The sequence below is a fragment of the Brassica rapa genome, chromosome A03 (genome assembly GCF_000309985.2).
Source record: "Brassica rapa cultivar Chiifu-401-42 chromosome A03, CAAS_Brap_v3.01, whole genome shotgun sequence".
NCBI classification, from domain to species: Eukaryota; Viridiplantae; Streptophyta; class Magnoliopsida; order Brassicales; family Brassicaceae; genus Brassica; species Brassica rapa.
Genome location: NC_024797.2, coordinates 14,953,176 through 14,972,120, shown reverse-complemented (window position 1 = coordinate 14,972,120; position 18,945 = coordinate 14,953,176). Strand labels below are relative to the sequence as shown.

At 36.7% G+C, this 18,945-nt stretch overlaps 2 protein-coding genes and 1 pseudogene across 2 annotated transcripts; 1 reads left to right on the top strand and 2 right to left on the bottom strand.

Annotated features, from left to right (window-relative positions):
* The first annotated feature begins 2,000 nt into the window (after positions 1-2,000).
* On the top strand, positions 2,001-3,757 carry LOC103858825 (replication stress response regulator SDE2). The gene is given in 4 exon segments (XM_009136252.3): positions 2,001-2,064; positions 2,067-2,622; positions 3,009-3,474; positions 3,611-3,757. Coding segments are annotated over 4 exon segments (1,233 nt in total).
* Positions 3,758-4,399: 642 nt separating this feature from the next.
* On the bottom strand, positions 4,400-11,708 carry LOC103858823 (lysine-specific demethylase JMJ25). Its single transcript, XM_033287319.1, has 13 exons — positions 11,319-11,708; positions 11,047-11,183; positions 10,873-10,972; positions 10,655-10,784; positions 10,509-10,572; positions 6,484-7,108; positions 6,079-6,408; positions 5,749-5,992; positions 5,140-5,435; positions 4,985-5,057; positions 4,827-4,912; positions 4,558-4,677; positions 4,400-4,480 (listed from the first exon to the last, which is right to left on the bottom strand). Exons 1-13 carry the CDS (start codon positions 11,706-11,708, stop codon positions 4,400-4,402), a joined length of 2,676 nt encoding a protein of 891 aa, XP_033143210.1.
* A 3,398-nt stretch (positions 11,709-15,106) lies between these two features.
* LOC103858824 lies at positions 15,107-18,818 on the bottom strand (annotated as a pseudogene).
* Between the last annotated feature and the right edge of the window lie 127 nt (positions 18,819-18,945).

Genomic DNA, 18,945 nt, shown 5'->3' with positions numbered 1-18,945 from the left:
CATATTCTACTATTTTGGTGATGAAAATTCTTAGATGATGATTGTTTTCTATAGAAACATGTGGAACCTCTTCCACTATTGTTTTAATCCCCAAAGTAACGTGTTGTTAAGAATGATATATTTCTCTTGAATAGCAAAATCTTCCACAATCGGTGATAAATTAAATGAAAACAACTCTAAAAGACAACTACAACTCATGCTCATGCATTCGACCAAAGCTTTTTAAACCAAAAGAAAAGGTTGTTGGCTATAAACAAAGGTCATTGGCTACAAAACTGAAGATGTTGTCAACTATTAAATCTATTAACACAAAACATATACAATTTCATCAAAGTTAAGAACTTCCATTTGATTTCTAATTGCAAATTCATCATCAATATAGTAATGGATACATGTAAATCGAATAGCACATGATAGAAGTACTACTGATCTATTCACTGAGCGATTTCTCCAATGACAACAAAAATCATGTCACATGACAATGACGAGCTGAGACGATATCTAGTATCTACACAGTATCATAATACAATTATTACAATAACGAAATGAAAGTTTGGCCGATGAAGAGAAAGAGATCTGATGATCTCGTCCGGTGAAGATAAGAGACATGAAAATGAAGGAGATTGTTGTAGCTGAGGGAATGAAACTCACGACGGTGGCAGAGATGAGGGAGATCATCCAATGATGAAGAGACACGACGAAGGTGGTGATGAGAACGAAAGTTAAATTTATTCAAATTCAATTTAATTTTTAATAGGATACAATAGTAATTTAACCTAATTAGTGAAACATAATTGAATCATTTTGGCTGTTAGATATTATTTTGGCAAAGAAGAACTTGATTTAAAGTCATTGTAAACCATAATTGTAATATTTTTTAAATTGATATAAATTTATTTCAATGAAATGGTCATATAACCAATGTCTTACAGACACCACATGGTCTATTATAGATATGAAAATGGTCGTCGTTTATCATTATATGTATCATTTTACAAAAAAAAAAATCATATTTTTAGATAACCTGACCATAAAAATTACAAAAATCATCTGTTCGTCAACGACTGACCATATTACAGACTTTACTAGGGCTGGGTTATCCAGGTCGCAATCAGGTTTTGGTTCGGGTTCTTTCGGGTTTCGCGTTTTCAGTTTCATAAATTTCAGTTTTATTCGGACATTATAAAAAACCACGTAGTATTCGGTTTGTGTTTAGTTACATGTTCAAGATTTGATTGAACACAAAATAGTTCCAGTTTCAGATATTAATTGGGTTATCGGTTCCAGAAATATTGATTTGTCAATAAATTTGTTTACGTGCTTCATCAAACCATATTGTTTTCCTTCAAAATAACTCTAAGAGACTCGTTTATCAAGAGTACAAAACTCTTATTTGAACTACTTGTAAAAATATCATATATAGCATGACAAATCTAAGTTTTGTACAAATGAAAAATCATACATAATGAAATATAAACAAATTAAAATTAACAACCAGCAATTCTATTATATCAACTTAAGAAACATTATTTAAACTTTTTTAAAAAACATTGTTTAAACTTGAAAAGCAAACTCTTTCCTCATTGAATTTCAAATGCAATTGTCAAAATATAAAAATATTAATACTAAGCAAATACCAAAAATATATATATTAAAATAAATATTTGAGTCAATTATTCATGTATAGATAACTATTTTAGATGTTTAAAAATATTTTAGTATATTTTGGATACATAGTAGAAATTAACATCATGTTTGGTACAAATTCTATTTTTTGGATTTTGAATCTTTTGGATTCTATTGGATCCATTTAAGGTTCGAGTTTCGTTAACCGGAAATACCATAAAATAAAGATCCATTCAATATTGAGTTCGAATCGGTTCGCATTCATATTTAACGGATGGGGTTCGGCTCGGCTTATTGCCCATCCCAAGATTTTACATTTCGTTGTGATTTCCACAAAATCGATTTTCTTCTTCGATCATTGAACTTTGCTAACAATGGCGGATCAGAGCCCTAAGCCGTTGCAGTTATTCGTTAGGCTTCTCAACGGAAAATCGATAACCGTAGCTTCTCCTCTCCCTTAGCCTACGGCGACCAGATCAAGCAGCGGATCTTCGATCACACTCACATCCCGACGCATCTCCAGCGTCTGATCTGCGGAGGCTACCAGATCTCCGACGAGTCCACCGTCTCTCAACCCGACGCCACCGTAAACCTCGTCCTCTCCCTCCGCGGAGGCAAGGGAGGATTCGGCTCCTTGCTCCGCGGCGCAGCCACCAAGGCGGGGCAGAAGAAGACAAACAACTTCGACGCGTGTAGGGATATGAGTGGGAGGAGGCTGAGGCACGTGAACGCGGAGAAGAGGCTCGAGGAGTGGAAGGAAGGTGAGGAGGAGAGGAAGCTTGAGAGGTTGGCTGAGGAGTTTCTTAAGAAGCAGGCGAGTAGAGTTAAGGAAGGCGTTGGGAATGGAGCGACGCAGAAGTATGTGAAGAGGTATAGGGAGGAGTCTGATAAGTGTATTGAGGCGGTGGACTTGGCTTTGAAAGAGTCTTTTATGAGTGGGAAGAGGAAGGGGAAGATTGGTGTAGAGTCTGAGAAGTCAAAGCGACTGAAGATATGGTAAGAAGAAAGAAAGCTCTTTTGTATCTTTCCATGGTTATAGATACTTGGATCAATGTGTGCTTTGAAATGAAAGGTGGAAAAGTATGTTCCTTTGAATTGTTAGGAAGGGTAAAACAGCAGTTGAGGACGGTGATGATAGAGCAGCGATGAGGATGATGGATAGACTTTTCTATGTTAGGAAGGGATATGGTATCTTTCGATAGCTGAATGTACGCTTTGAACTAATAGATTGAAAAGTAGGTTCCTTTAAATTGTTAGGAACAAACAAGTCATGATTCGTGATAGTCTCTCGTTTGCTATATTCTGTTGGTGTAGTTTTGTTACTTGGGTTCTTCATATCTTTGTTACTTGCCGTTGATGTGGTGTTTGTTTTTCTCTTTCAGGAAGGGAAAGAGAGCAGTTGATGCTAGTGACAGTGATGAAAGCAGCAGCGACGACGAGGATGAGAAAGAGAAAAACAATGGTAGCCAAGTTGAGAGCTCAGGCTCGGGTATGGCTGGAGCGCATGATGGTGATTCTTCTGGTAAAGACGTTGTAGTAGTACATCAAAGTTCAGATGTACTTAAGGGAGAGACCACTGGTGTTCAAGTGATTAACGAAGGAAAAGTGGATGATTTACTTGTTGGTGCAATGGTTCAGACTGAAAAGGAAGATAATTTATATAAAGACGCAGAAAAGAATCTGGTGGAAGTAGCTTGTGAAACGGTTGTAGATGTTAAGAATCAAGGCAATGATTCTGAAGCTAAGCAAGAAGGAGTTGCTGGAGAAACAGAGACTGTTGATGCAGTGTGTTGCAAACCTGTTGAACCACTGAACTTTGATGACTTCAGTTCAGCAAAAGATATGGAGGTATGTAATAGATTCATTCTTCTCATATGCAAAATTCAAATCATAATGATGTCTTTCAGAAAATCTAATTGCTTCTCACAACCTTGCATCAAAATCCTTACTAAACTTTTATCAATATCTGTTGTTTTGGTTTCAGGTTATGGGGATGGAAAGACTAAAGACAGAGCTTCAGTCACATGGACTGAAATGCGGAGGGACACTGCAAGAGCGGGCTGCAAGGCTCTTCTTACTTAAATCGACACCATTAGATAAGCTTCCAAAGAAGTTGCTGGCTAAGAAATGAAGAATAAAACTAGTGTGTATCTCAAAGGCTCCTACTACTCTTTGAAGTTTCTCTGTTTGTTGTAGTATTTGATACACTACCCACATGTGTAATAATATATCAGCTTTAAGCTTCAAGTGCTACACTCAGTAATCAAACAAGATGCAATAACTCTTTAATTTTTAAAATAATCTTTACTTAGAAGTTTAATCAATACTTCTAAGATGCAATAACTCTTTCATTTTTTAAAGCAATCTTTACTTAGAAGTTTAATCAATACTTCTCATGATCTTACAGGTCTTTTAATTCTCAAGAGCCTACACCCTTTTGAGGTTCTCTTTTTGTTGGTGTACTATTTGACATAACCCACACTGCAATATATCAGCTTTAAACTTCAACGGTTACAACTGCTTCAAAACAAGATGGAAGGATCTTTGTTCTAACGTTACATAAGTAAAATGCCACCAAATATTTTACTGATACAATAATGTTACATAAATAAATGCCACAGAATCGTTTTACTGATACAATAATGTTACACGGGAGATTGTTCCCTGACAAAGCAAACAGAGGGCTGTCTTCTGATTTTGATCTTTGGGAAGAAACCAAGTCCTACAATGTAGACCTTGATGTCTTCTTCCTACAGTGAGTCTTTTGTTACCATCATTCTGTCATGGAGTTTTGCATTAGATCTTGTGCCTCTCTTATGGCTGAGCTGGCAGCATGCAGCACTATTTTCTTAAGCTACATCCAAAAGTAGTGCGAAGATAAGTAAGCACAGAGAGAGCACACAGAGAATAGTTAAAAATAGTTAAAAGTACCTCTAGTTTGTCTTCATTGGATCTGTGGTCTTTTGGTAGTCTCCGAAATTCCTGTGTTAGCCTAAGGCACTCCTCTAAGCTTTCAGGAGCAACAAAATCAAGTGCCACCTTTATGCATGACTGTAAACAGTTTCAATTTTAGGCATCATTAACATTTTGAAATGAACCAAGAGAGCTGATCCGGGTGAATGCATATAGACAAAAAGTTACTTGATTCCATAACACATGAGATATCGGACCAAAGAGGAAGGTTGTAACTGGTTGCTTACCTGTATATTTCTCACTTGGTGCGGACAACCTGCAGGGATAAAAACAGCTTCACCCAGGTGTTGCACAAATGTCCATGGCTCTATATCTGCATAAGAAAAAAACATATATCAGACTTTTCGCCCTAGCAAAGAAGATAAAATCCAAACAAGAATCTTACCGAACTCCTCTTTCAGCTGTTTCTTCTGGCTTTCAGTCAAGAACAATGTCTGGTCATGAATTGGGTGAGTAACCTGAAAATTAATCAGAAGCATAAATTCCAGATTTCTCTCACACATTGATCCTTTACAAGTGTGATGCAGTGATGGTACTTACAGATTCCACAGGTTCGTTAAAGAAATGACGAAACTCATGCTTGTGTCTTTCCAAATACTCAATGAGTTTTGGAACATCCTCTCTTCGGAAGATGTCCCACACAGCACCACCATGCACACCCTCTGAACTCTCATTGGCATTGCCATTAGTTTCTTTTGGAGCATCATGTTTCTGCTCTTGTATAGTCTCCGCACTTGTACTACCATCCAAACTCTGGGTGACATTGCCCTCAGTTTCCTTTGGAGAATCCAGTTTCTCCTCTTTTATGGATTCCATAGGCGGCGGGAGACTACCATCTGTGTCCCACGGGGCAGTTGAAAGAGCTGTTGGCATCTTTAGTCCGTTCTCCACCGTGGGATCATCTTCACTTTGGTTGGTTGGAGATAATCTCTCTGTCTTCAAACATACTTCACTATTATTCTCACCAGCAATTGGTTCGTTTATCAAACCAGCATCCGCCTTTGGATCATGACCTGACTTCGAACTACAAGACCCTTCCACAGGATCATCTCTTTCAGTTTTGGTACATTTGCCTGAAATTTAACCTTTCAGTAATGAATTTAAAAAATAAAACGTAAACGTGGGAGGGAGGGAGCTTCTTTCAAATACCTTTTGAAACAAACATCTTATCATCTTCGTTAGCTGCCTTGTCCTTTAAAGTCTCTTCTCCCACAAGACCATCACATTTCTTTAAAGCAGCTTCCTCATTCTCTACTTCTTTCACTGACTTGTTTTCACATTCACTGGCTTCTGTCTCTTGACCAGACAGTTGTTTACGCAACTTTGCTTTTTTTACAAGTTTGTGTTGCCAGGAAGGTATATTAACTTTAGCTGTGTGTGTCAGCACATTGACCTAACACAAATCCACCAAAGTAGAAAGTACAGATCATTGGTTTATTATGTCTACGAAGAGTTGAGAAAGAACTGGTGCACACTTACCGCGTCGGACATATCACAATGTAGTTTTGTCACAGAATCTCCTCCATCAAGCTCTTCAGGGAAACCGTAGGCAATGTATGTCTTAGGTCCAAGATCTGGTTTCAAGGATTCTTCAGGAAGTCTTGTTGCCAGATTCAAGAGACCTGACTTTGGGTCAGTGTAATCAGAGAAAGGTAAGGAAGAAATAAACTCAGCGTTATGTCTTGGAAGGCGCTCTTCAAATAAAGTTGATGGAGGCCAATCCTTTAACTTCAACATTACTGGCATACCACTGGGATCCTGGCGGCCTTTCAAGTAGCCTTGAAAAAACTGATGAATATTTATTTCAACCTACAAGAGAAAGAGAAAGGGATGTGTTAATGAGCTTACGTCTTTGAAAATACACATAGATTCAGTTCGACTGACCTCACACCAATCCAAGCAATCCAAAGCTTTCACGCTTTTTGCCTCTTCTTTGCATTTAGCTTTTGGATCCATTTCCCTGCAAGCCCTCCACATAACCATTGGATCCCAACTTAGTCCAGGTGTCTTGTCGAGAACATTTCTGACTATCACAGGTTCCGCCCTCATCCAGTGCGACTGAAAATGAGCAATATCGCCTTCAGCCAGATCAACAGCATTTGGGCAGTACAAAAAGTTATCATGACCATTCTTCCTAAACGCCGCCTGCCTACTGATGATGGAATCAGAGTTTTCAGTACATGAGGAACATTCATGAGCAATATTCACATCTGGTGGCCTAAACTGCAGAGTAACTTCCTCTGCATTCGTTATCAGCTTTTCAACCCTATCACATTCGCACAAACGTCTCAACTCCAGTGTTGAAGTGCCACAGCCACCACGCTCTTTGGGAGGGCATGGAATGCTACCGTCAGGACTAAGCTTCCAGTCAGAGAAGTTCTCCCCATCTACCTTCTCATCATGTGAACTCTCTCTAAGTTCCTTGCAGCAAGAAAGACAAATGTCGGAAGAGCAATCTGGGTTCAGACAGCTTCTGTGAAAATTGGCAATGGATGTGCTGCACAGGTCACTGTCGTACAAGAGAGAAGAGATTGTAAGCAAATAAGGTAACTCAGAGTAATATGTAAGAAAAATCAACGAAAGATGCTATTCAAAGAAACAGATAACAAAATGTGTTTTTATGACTGATGCTTTATTCACTTCTTCAGGAAATATGCAAACTGTGTCTTTTTTTTTTTTTTGGCGAACTGTGTCTTATTTACATATAAATGAGCACCAAGCCCCATATTTCCAGCAAAGTAATCAAACTGTCTTATTTACAAATAACAATCCTATTTCACAAAACAGTTCATTAAAGGGTAACTCAACAAATGTATTTGGCAGCTATCATGGCCATTGTTATTCCATTTAAGTTAGTTTGATTCTTAATTTGGTTTTGGTATCCAAAATATTTTAAATAACTGTCCGTTCAGATGATTATGATTTTTCATTTGATTTTATGTGAAGTGATTTCGGTTCAGTTCGACTAAGGCTGGGTGTTCGGATATCCATCCGTGTTTGGTCCATGTTTAGTATGTTGGGTATTTCGATTTAGGAATTTACTACTGTTCAGATACTTTTCATATTCGGATCGGGTTTGCATAGTGCACCATGTACATGCAGAGCCATATATATGTATTCGAAGAGAATTTTGAGTTGTTCAAAATAAAATAAAAACAAAGAAAATATCTTTCCAAAGTTTATCAGAGGTTTTGAAGCTTACTGGAAAGTGAAAATCTATTAAGAGCTTGATTGGCATAACAAACATCATGCTCATTATTATCCAATCATTAATTATTAAAAAATAATATTTAGATTAACATTTAAAAGTTGTAAATGTTCTTCAAATATTTGCTCAATGCTCTCGCATTGAACTTTTTATGTAGTAACATTTATAATATATGAAAATTAAAAATAATAGAGAATGCGATTTACCATCATTTATGTAGATTAGCGAAGACAAGATTACAAATGATCTTCTGTTGTCTGATGCAAGTAGAACCGTCAAACATAATTTTATTTAGTTGTCTGAAATTGTAAATGTATAACTTCCTAGCGTTAATTTTCATAAGATAGTAAAATTAGCTTTATAAAATCGTTAAGAGAAATTCTTTAATATAGCTATTTTTAGTTTTCTTTTTTTTACCAAAAGAGCTCCAAAAAATGACGAAAAGAAGTTTTATTAAATTGTGAATATACAATTATACGCTTAACTAATCTAAACTTTAGAACTAAGTTTAGAGATAATGAAATTTTTCGAGGTGGATTTTGGAGGTGGGTTTATTATTTTTAAAATAGAAAATAAAAAAGTTTCAAAAACATTTTTAAATTTCAAAAAAAATTATAAAAAATAGAATTTAAAAACATATAATAAAAAAGTTATTTTCATTTATTATTTATTTATATTTGTATATATATAAAGCAAATGGTAGAAAAATATTTTGTATCTTTAATGGAACCGCTTTTATCATTTTTTTTTCCATTGGAGATTATTTTTGTGACAAAAACTTAAAAATAGCTATTTGAGAAAATTGTCCAATCCTTTATGCAATGCCTCTTATGTATTATAATAAAAAAAAAACAATGTTTAAAAAAAATCACTCTGGAAGCTCTTTTAGTTTAGTGATTTGACCAAAAGTTCATTAGACCATCGCTAACCCACCTCTATTTTCATCACTATATTTTTTCCTTAAATAGAAAAATTCTATTGGAGAAGTAGATTTGCTCTAATGTATGTCTATATAATAAAGTTTATCTATTTTTAGAGGAAAATATAAAGAATTGTTATTTCCATCTCTAAATATAGAGTCAAATAATAAAATTCATGTATATTCCTCTAAAATAGAGATCTTTATTCTCTATTTTTCTCTAAATTAGAGACACTCTATTATATAGACATGCATAGAAACAAATCCACCTTATCATAGATATCTCTATTTTAGAGGAAAATAGAGAGATTGGAGATGCTCTTAATGCTTACATACTAAGAAGTCTAGGGTTTAGATCCCAAAGAATGCAAAATAGGAATAAGAGTTACATGAGCTCTTCGACATAATGCAAAAAATAATGTCAGACATCGATCTCATAAAACTGCTCAAGGTGTTGTAGTCAGACAGACATAAATTCTCATAAAGAATAGAACCTTGCATCATACATGCATAAATTCTCATAAGAAAGATATAAAGTTTACCACATATAGAAAGTTCACAGAGTAGAAACTTTCTAACCAAATCCATATTAGTCTCAAATGTAGAACCCACCAAAAGGTGAGCTTGTAATTGGGGATCAAGAGATTATGTATGGACTTAAATTAATTTCTCACTTGAGCGATGTGGGACATAATAATACTGCCCCTTTAAACATCCTCGACGCTGGTGAAGGACGATCGCGGCTGCTAGTATCTCTAAGACTCCCCCATTAAACCCATCTTCCTTCCACTCATCACCACCCCGACGTCCTCATGCCCAAGGAACAAACTGCTCTTATACCATTTGATACAATGTATCATTTAGTACAAGTGTCCCACAATCAGCCCATAACCAAATTCATCGGAAATCTAACTTATAAGTGGGGAATCAATGGGATTATATATGGACTTAATTATTTTTTCACTTGAGGGAAGTGGAACATAACAGACTAACCCCCAACGATCCCCAAAGGTATCCGAGCAAGGGGTCCAGAACCCTTGCCGATAGTTATCAAGGCAACTACATGCTTCACAATGTGAAGCGTATTTAAACAATATTGAAACCATTTAATACGATCATGATCTCATCAATAAACTACCAAACATACAAGAAATGGTATGGAAGCGTGTTTTCCCCACGAAGAAATATCATTATCAAACAAGCAAAAAAAAAAAAAAAAAAAAGCAAACGAGTTTTTGAAAGAGAAAAAGACTAGAATAGCACCAAACCAAGTTTTTGTTCCCAAAGTAGCACTCAAAACTCAAAGTCACAAAAATAGGTTTCATTAAAGATGTAATGTACACTTATACCCCTAGGGTTAATTAATCCAAACCTTAGGGTTTAGAGTTAAGGGGTGGAATTTTGGAATTAGGGTTTAACATTTATAAATAATAAATAATAAAAAAAAAAAAAAAATTTAAAAAACAGTTTCAAAAAGTATTTTTAAATTATAAAAATAAAATCTGAAAAAAAAAATAAAAAAAAATTTTGAAATTCTTTTTTTTTAAAAAAATTATAAAAATTTCGAATCTGAAAACATATAATCTGAAACTAAAAAAAAAAATTATTATTTTTTTTTTTTTTTTTTTTTTAATTTGTTTATTTAATTTTAAACCAAGGGTATTATAGATATTTTACCCTTTAATGAATGTCATTTTTGTGACTTTCTCCTTCTAGTGCTATTTTTGAGACATAAACTTCAAAAGGTGATATTATTGACAATTGCCCTTTTTGAAAACATACCAGTATATGCGTTCACTAGGATGAAGTTCGGACCACGTAATATCAGATTCTGTCACAGGGACTCCTAAAACAATAAAACAGGTTACGTTGGCTAATATAAACAAAGAAGAAATGAGAGGACAAAACAAACAAGTGAAGACCCATACCTCTAATTGCTGATTCAACCTCCAGTTCACGGATCTGCTCTGCATAAATATCTCTAAGAACAGGAAGAGCTTTAACTAATAGGTATTGCAACTGCTTCAGCTTGACACTCGCGTCCTTCTCACTTGTTCGCTGAGATTCAGAAACAATCCAAATGAAGGAGAGATTTCATCTCAACAGATTCACATCATATAAACGAATGAATATCAAGCCACCTTACCTTGACAAGCAAAGGCTGACGCAAACAAGCTCTGCAGTTGCAATTCCCGACACAGAAAGGACATGCATCTCTAACTTCCTCAGGCGTTCTCTCTGGATACCTATATATAGAGTTTCAAGATTCTAATTACTGAAATCGTAATCTTGTTGTAGTGTGCAAGTAAGATACTTTTACCATCTCTTGATGCAGTCATAGCAATAGCGCTTCTTGATGCATTTAGAACAGAAGACGAGATCAACCTTATCCGTTAGGTTCTTGCACTGATGACAAGTCAAACCCGCATACTTTTTTGTTCCATCAGAGTTATCATCCTGCAAAAGGAAAACACTGTTCACATTTATCCAAAAAAAAACATTTCCACAAATAGAAACAAAGATGATTCAAGCTTGTTGACAAACTGAACAATTCAATTAAAAGAAAATAACATTGTTGGGCGTAGACATTACTCTCTCTCTTCCTCTTCTTTCAGCAGTTCGCCTCGAGCCCTCTCCACCGTCAGATTTTCTTCCTCTCGCTCTCCGTCTCCCTCTCCCCTGGCCCTGCGAGCTCGGAGATTCAATGCTCACAACTCCTTCAGATCTATGTTCTTTGAGCCTATCTGAGTCGTTGGAATCATCTGATCGAATTCTCTTCGAATCATCTGCACCGTCAGAGTTTCTTCCTCTCCCTCTCCCTCTTCCTCTTCCCCTTCCTCTACCTCTACCTCTACCTGTTCCCTCAGAGCTCGGAGAGCCTATGCTCACACCAACCGTATCTTTCTTCCTCGTATTACGTCGCTTGTCAGATCGAAGTTCTTCTGACTCGTCGGAATCATCTGATCTAATTCGCTTCTCCATACTCTCTCGCTATCGCCCCCTGTCTCGGCTTTGGAACATCAGACGGCGGCGTTTCTGATGATAATGAATCAGTGACGTGGCAGGTCAAAGTCTTATTTTAGGAATGATGGATCATCGGACTCCCTTATCCCTAATTCATTCTCGAAACATTTACACAATAAGTCACTTTTCTAGTTTATTATTACACTATAAGACACTTATTTCTACTAGGGTAGTTTTCTTTAACCAAATTCACTTTTTACTTATAAACTAACTAAATGAGCTAACTAATGGGACCCATCCTTCTCTCTCTTATCAACTTCTTCTTTTCCAAATCGAGTTCTTCTTTCTTTTTCTTGGTTCAGAGAATTTTTGTTTTACAAAATTTTTCTTGGTTCCAAATCGAGTCATTTTTCTTCTTTTAACATCTTTTTTTTTCTTTTTTGCCCAAAAAAACGATGTTAAAGAAGTTTAAAAATAACAAAAAGAAATTCTCCTATCTTTGGTGAATATCCGATGACATAACAAACATTGAGAAAAAATGAAGGAGGCAAATTCTTTAGATTTCCACGACGACCATCACCGCAAGGTTGAACCAGTTATGAAGCAAATTCCAATTGTTGTTCTTGTGGCTGAGCTAACAGGCGCCGTCACGGCGGAGCTCGTGACCCTAGATTACGAAGGGTTTAGTCCGCCAGAAGTCAACGGTAAACTCACCTCTTTTTGTGAATCACAAGCTTGAAAAGTCAGAGATTCATGGCTCCATCCGAGCTCCACCGACAAGCTCCAGTTTGCCGCGACAAGCTCCTATCCGCCACAGTCCTTTTTGTTCTCAAGATTTCAGATCTTCTCAACGATTTAAGGTCATCGCCGCAACCTTATCCTACCACCGAGACCTTCTCTCGCCACGATCCTTTGCTTTGATTGAGCTCCTCCCATGACAAACTGATAAACGAGCCTGAGATTGGGATTGAGCGAGCGTTAACCAAACAACTTCTTTTATTTTCATTTTAAACCCTTCATATTTAACTTTATTGTCATTTGACCAAAAATTCTTGAATATACGATTTGTCCTCTTTGATTCACTTACTTGTACACATGTACACCTCCCATGGTGTACACAACTTATTCGTACATCATTCTTTACAATATAAGAAAATAAAACTGTTGTACATGTATATATCTTGATACTGATACATTGATAATATGATACATGTATATATCTTACAAGATGGATACCTAGATACATTCTACATGTGGATAAAGAGGTGAGCTAGTACACATGGACACGGATCATGATGTACACAACCATCTAGTACACTTTCAGTGCTATAACTTTGCATTATATGCACATAAATCAAATGTCATTTCAGTACGAATGATATTATGTACAAACAAAACTCATTCATGCTATTTCATATTACATACCTAAAAAGATCCAAAAACATTCCATAGTGTCATGCACGTAACATTAACTTAGCTGTTCACGTGTACATTTATCACGTCTTGTACATGTGTACACAAACACACATTGAGTTTCCACGCAGTACACATTTACCTCCGAACAATAAGACCCATTTTGATAGTGTCTTCGACGATTATAGGGTAGAGGCATCTTTGCATATAGCTGAACCCAAATATCTTCTTTCACACCTTGTTTAAGAGCTGCTGCAACGATTGTTCAATTGCAGTTGTGACAGAGATTTAGCCGTTGCTGAAAAAAATCAAAGCTTGCTCGTATTGTACACATGTACATGCTTGTTTTGTGTACACCCTATAAAATTATTTATTTTTGATGTTTTACTATTTAAATAAGTTTTGGCTCATGTTTTTAATTCATTTTAATCATATTGTTTGCATATTAAGTGTATATATTGTATTATATGTTTATTGGCATTAGACAAGGTTTGGAATGCACAAGTGAATGTTTATTACTACACTAAGAGGTTAATTAGGCAATTTTCAAAGTTAAAGTGTCGAATAGAAACATTCACAAGGTCAAGGACCCGTTCGTGTAATTATGGAAGGTTGGGTCTGCACAATTAAAAAGTGTGGAGTCAATTTGAAAGGGTATATTTTCAAATAAAAGAATCTTTTGGGGCAGAAAGAATATATTCAAAAGTCAAAGGACCAATTGTGAAATAAAGCCAAAAGTCACCATTGTTCTTCGTCGACCTCTTGCGACGATGGATAACCGCGTCAGAGAAGCTCAAACTGGTCATGACGATTCTTGCAGCTTTAGAAAAGTGATACGATGGTGATGAATCATGGTGGAGAGGGTTCAGAGGTCGTGCTTCATGTGATGACGGAGGAGTGCATCGCGGCTGAGGTGAGGCTGCGGCGTGGAATGAGCAGGATACTAGCTACTTCTGGGCACGAACAATCATAGTTCGTCCGATTTGAGCTCATGGTTTGAACTTGCGATTCAAAATCTTTAAATAAAATAACTAAAACATTTAGGATTAAAATTCAGATTGATAAAGATAATCATCGAAAAATGGAAAACAACTAGATGAGAAAGATAAAAATAAGAAGTAGGTCCTATTAGTTATGATTTAGTTTTGTTTTGGTTAAGGAGTAATGGAAATAGTTAAAGAAAGTGTGTTGGGAGCATAAAGTGATCTAGAATGATATTAAAACTCATAAAGTGACCTGCAATGAAAATAACTCTTCATTCTCAGCTACTTTTTCTCTCTCTTTATTAATGCAAAATAAAACCCTCGATCAAAAATATCTATCTATATAAAACAAATAAATTTTCTATCTTCATAATATAAATATATTTCTTGGTTATAAAATCGTCTTGTAATATACTCCATATTTTTAATTAATATTAGTGTTGAAAACAGGCTTTCTTAAATTTCTAATATTACAAAATATAAAAAATAGGTATGTTTCTTAATTAGACCAAAGTACAGTTTAACTAGCATATATATTTTCAGTCAATATAAAGAAAGAAAACTACCGCCGGTTCCCAAGCATTAATAAATATTAAATGACTTTTTCTATGGGCTGCTTCTGATTAAGAGACAAAAATGTGAATTGTTCTTAAACATGGGCCATACAAATTGGGCCTCAGAACTCACCAGGCCTTAATATCATTTGTTTTTCTTTTACGTATTTTTTACATTTAACGACATTCTCACGAGAGAGGTCCAGGTCCAATGGTCTAGTCAGTGTTTAGGGTTCTTGGTTAAGTATGTAAGTTGTTTGTTTGCTAAAAATTCTTAGTTATGTTAACTCTAGTTACTGGAGATAATATGATTACAGTTGGTGTCTTGTTTTCCAAGAGGCTTTGACAACTCAAACCCATTTCGTTCTAGTTTACAACTCTACTTATAGATAGCATCGCCAGGCTGTTTTCACAAGCATTGACACGCTTTTAGAAAAACAAACCTTGGGAGTCTTTTTTGTTAGCATCACTGCGTCATGGAGTTTTGCATTATATTAGACCTTTAGCTTCTCTCATGGCTGAGCTCGCAGCATGTATCACTATTTCCTTAATCTACAATGCGCAGTGAGAAGAGAAGTTAACAGTGAGAGAGGTTAACATTAGTTTGAAACTAGACTCTTTTTTTACCTTCAAAAAATGACGTTCAGATGAGATAGGGAGTACTGAAAGTACATACCTCTAATTTATCTTCGTTGGTTCTGTGGTCTTTTGGTAGTCTCCGGAACTCTTGTGTTAGCCTAAGGCATTCCTCTACACTCTCAGGAGCAACAAAACCAAGTGCCACCTTTATGCAAGACTGTCAACAGATTGATTTTAGGATCAATAACACGTTTTAAGTTTCTTGATTCATAACACATGAGATGTCGAAACAAAATGAGGGAATATTTTAACTGGTTGCTTACCTGTATATTTCTCACTTGGTGAGGACAACCTGCAGGGATGAAAACAGCTTCACCGAGGTGTTGCTCAAATGTCCATGGCTCTATATCTGTGCATATGAACAATAACATATATCGACTTTTCGCCATAGCATAGAAGATAAGTCAGCTTTTCAATCCAAACAAGAATCTTACCAAACTCCTCCTTCAGCTGTTTCTTCTGGCTTTCACTCAAGAACATACTCTGGTCATGAATTGGGTGAATAACCTGAAAATTAAACACAAGCTTAAATTCAAGATTTCTCTCTCACACATTAATCATTCACAAGAGTGATGTGGTGTTGATACTTACAGATTTCACAGGTTCGTTATAGAAATGACGAAACTCATGCTTGTGTCTTTTCAAATACTCGATAAGTTTTGGAACATCCTCTCTTCGGAAGATGTCCCAGACAGCACCACCCCGCACAGCCTTTGAACTCTCATTGGCATTGCCATTAGTTTCTTCGGAAGATAATCTCTCTGTCTTCAAACAGACGTCATTATGATTCTCGTCAGCAATGGATTCGTTTGTCATCGTTACATTCTTCTGAGGAATTAACCCCGCAGCCTCCTTTGGATCATGATCTGACTCCATAGCAGTAATGCATTTACCTGAAATTTAATCCCACAGTGTTCTTGGTACATTCACCTGAATACATTTTGAAACAAATATGTTATCACCTTCTTGTGAGCTGGACCGTTTCGAACTGTTGTTCGACGGTTCCTTGTTACCTGCCTTGTTCTTTAAACTCTCTTCTCTCACAAGACCATCACAATTCTTTAAAGCAGCTTCCTCATTCTCTACTTCTTTCAGTGACTTGTTTTCACTTGCACTGGCTTCTGTCTGTTGACCAACGTGTTGTTTACGCAACTGTGCTTTTTTTACAAGTTTGTATTGCCAGGGAGGTATATCCACTTTAGCTGTGTGTGTCAGCACATTGACCTAACTCACCAAAGCAGAAGGGAAAGAATGGATACCTTAGTTTCAGTTAGATGTACATAAAAACAAATGAGCTCATTGGTTTTTATGTATACGAAGAGTTGAGAAAGAAATGGTGGACGTACAGCGTCAGAAACATCACAATGTAGCTTTGTCACAGAATCTCCTCCATCAAGCTCTTCAGGGAAACCGTACGCAATGTACGTCTTGGGTCCAAGATCTGGCTTCAAGGATCCTTTTGGGAGTCTTGTTGCGAGATTGAAGATACCTGACTTTGCGTCAGTGTACACAGAGAAAGGTAACGCAGAAATAAACTCGGAGTTATGCCTTGGAAGGCGCTCTTCAAATAAAGTTGATGGAGGCCAATCCTTTAACTTCAACATTACTGGCATACCCTTGGGATCCATGCGGCCTTTCAAGTATCCTTGGAAAAACTGATGAATATTTAATTCAACCTACAAGAGAAAGGGATGTGTTAATGAGTATACTTCTCAAATATTGTAGAAGAGAGAGAATGGAGTTGACTGACCTCACACCAGTCAAAACAGTCTAAAACTCTCACGCTTTTCCCATCTCCTTTGCATTTAACTTTTGGATTCATTTCCCTGCAACCCCTCCACATAACCATTGGATCCCAACTTAGTCCAGATGTCTTATCGAGAACATTTCTGACAATCACAGGTTCTGCCTTCATCCAATGCGACTGAAAATGAACAATATCGCCTTCAGCCAGATCAACAGCATTTGGGCAGTACAAAAAGTTATCATGACCAGTCTTCCTAAACGCCGCCTGCCTACTGATGATGGAAGTGCATGAGGAACATTCATGAGCAATATCCACATCTGGTGGCTGAAACTGGAGAGTAACTTCCTCTGCATTGGTTATCAGTTTTTGAACCCAATCACATTCGCATAAGCGTCTCAACTCCAGTGTTGAAGTGCCACAACTACCAGATTCTGTTGGTGGGCATATCTGGAACACAGGCTTTGGAATTAACGGTCCCTTCTGCATTTCTCTTCCCATTTTTCTCTTGATCGTAGAAGCCCTCTCTTAGTTCTTTGCAGCACGAAAGACATACATCGCATGAACATTTCGGACAGTTTCTGTGAAAATTGGAAATGGATGTGTGGCAGAGGTCACTGTCATACAAGTGAAAAGATTGTAAGCAAAAAAAAAAAACAAAGAGATGTCCGTAAAGGCCTAAAAGGACATACTAAGATCACTGTCGTACATGCACCATTAGAAACATTATGGAAACAAGGAAACACAGAAATGAAATTACTTAATAAGAATAATAATCTCATCAACCACTTACTAACAGAAACACATAATCATTCCTCCAAAAATCGTTTCTTTATTGTTCCATTGATATGTTAACTAGATCGGTGACACATCTTCTCGTGAACTTGGTGAAAATAGCTACATAGGAGTCCTATTCCTATTCCTTATTTGCAAGAGATACAAGAAACAGTAACGTTTGTTTTCCTTACAAGAAAAAATCAACCAAGCAAGCAGAAGAGTTCCCGGAGTTTTGAAATTTACCAGCATATGCGTTCATTTATGCTAGCGTCGCAACTAGTAATGTCAGATTCTGTCACAGGGACTCCTTGAAGGCCAAAAAAAAAACAGGTTTCGTGAGTGGAAAACAGAAACAAAGAAGAAATGAGAGGATAGCACAAAAAGTGAAGAGAACATACCTCTAACTGCTGTTTCAACCTCTAGTTCACGGTTCTGCTCTGCACAAATATCCCTAAGAACAGGAAGAACTTTAAGTAATAGGTACTGCAACTGCTTGAGCTTGACATTCTCGTCCTTGTCACTTGGTCTCTGCTGAGATTCAGAAAGAATCCAAATGAAGGAAATACTATTTGAATTGACGCAAACAATCCAACTGCTTGAACCTCCTTATTACCTTGACACGCAAACAAGCTTTGCAGTTGCAATTCTCCATACAGAAAGGACAGGCAGCTTGAACTTCCTCAGAGGTTGTCTCTGGATACCTATATATATATATTAGAGATTCGAGATATATTCAGCTTTCTCATGACTTCAATCGTTCTAGTGTGAAAGTGAAATACTTTTACCATTTCTTGATGCAGTCATAGCAATAGCGCTTCTTGGTACATTTTGAACAGAAGACGAGATTAACTTTATCCGTTAAGTTCTTACACTGATGACAAGTCAACCCCTTCTCTGCCGTATGCATGTCTCTTTCTGGACATCTTCGTCCTCGTCCTCGTCCTCGTTTGCTAACAACATCCTTATCAGACTTGTCGGAATCATCTGACCTAATTCGCTTCTCCTTCCTTTTCTCCATACTCTCTGAACGACTCCCTTCAGGGTATTTGTCTGCGGTTATCGGAGTCACCACTATTGTTAGTGACAAGTGACAAGTGACAACTAACCACAGTTAATAAAGCGCAGTCGTTTAGAATTATTAACAT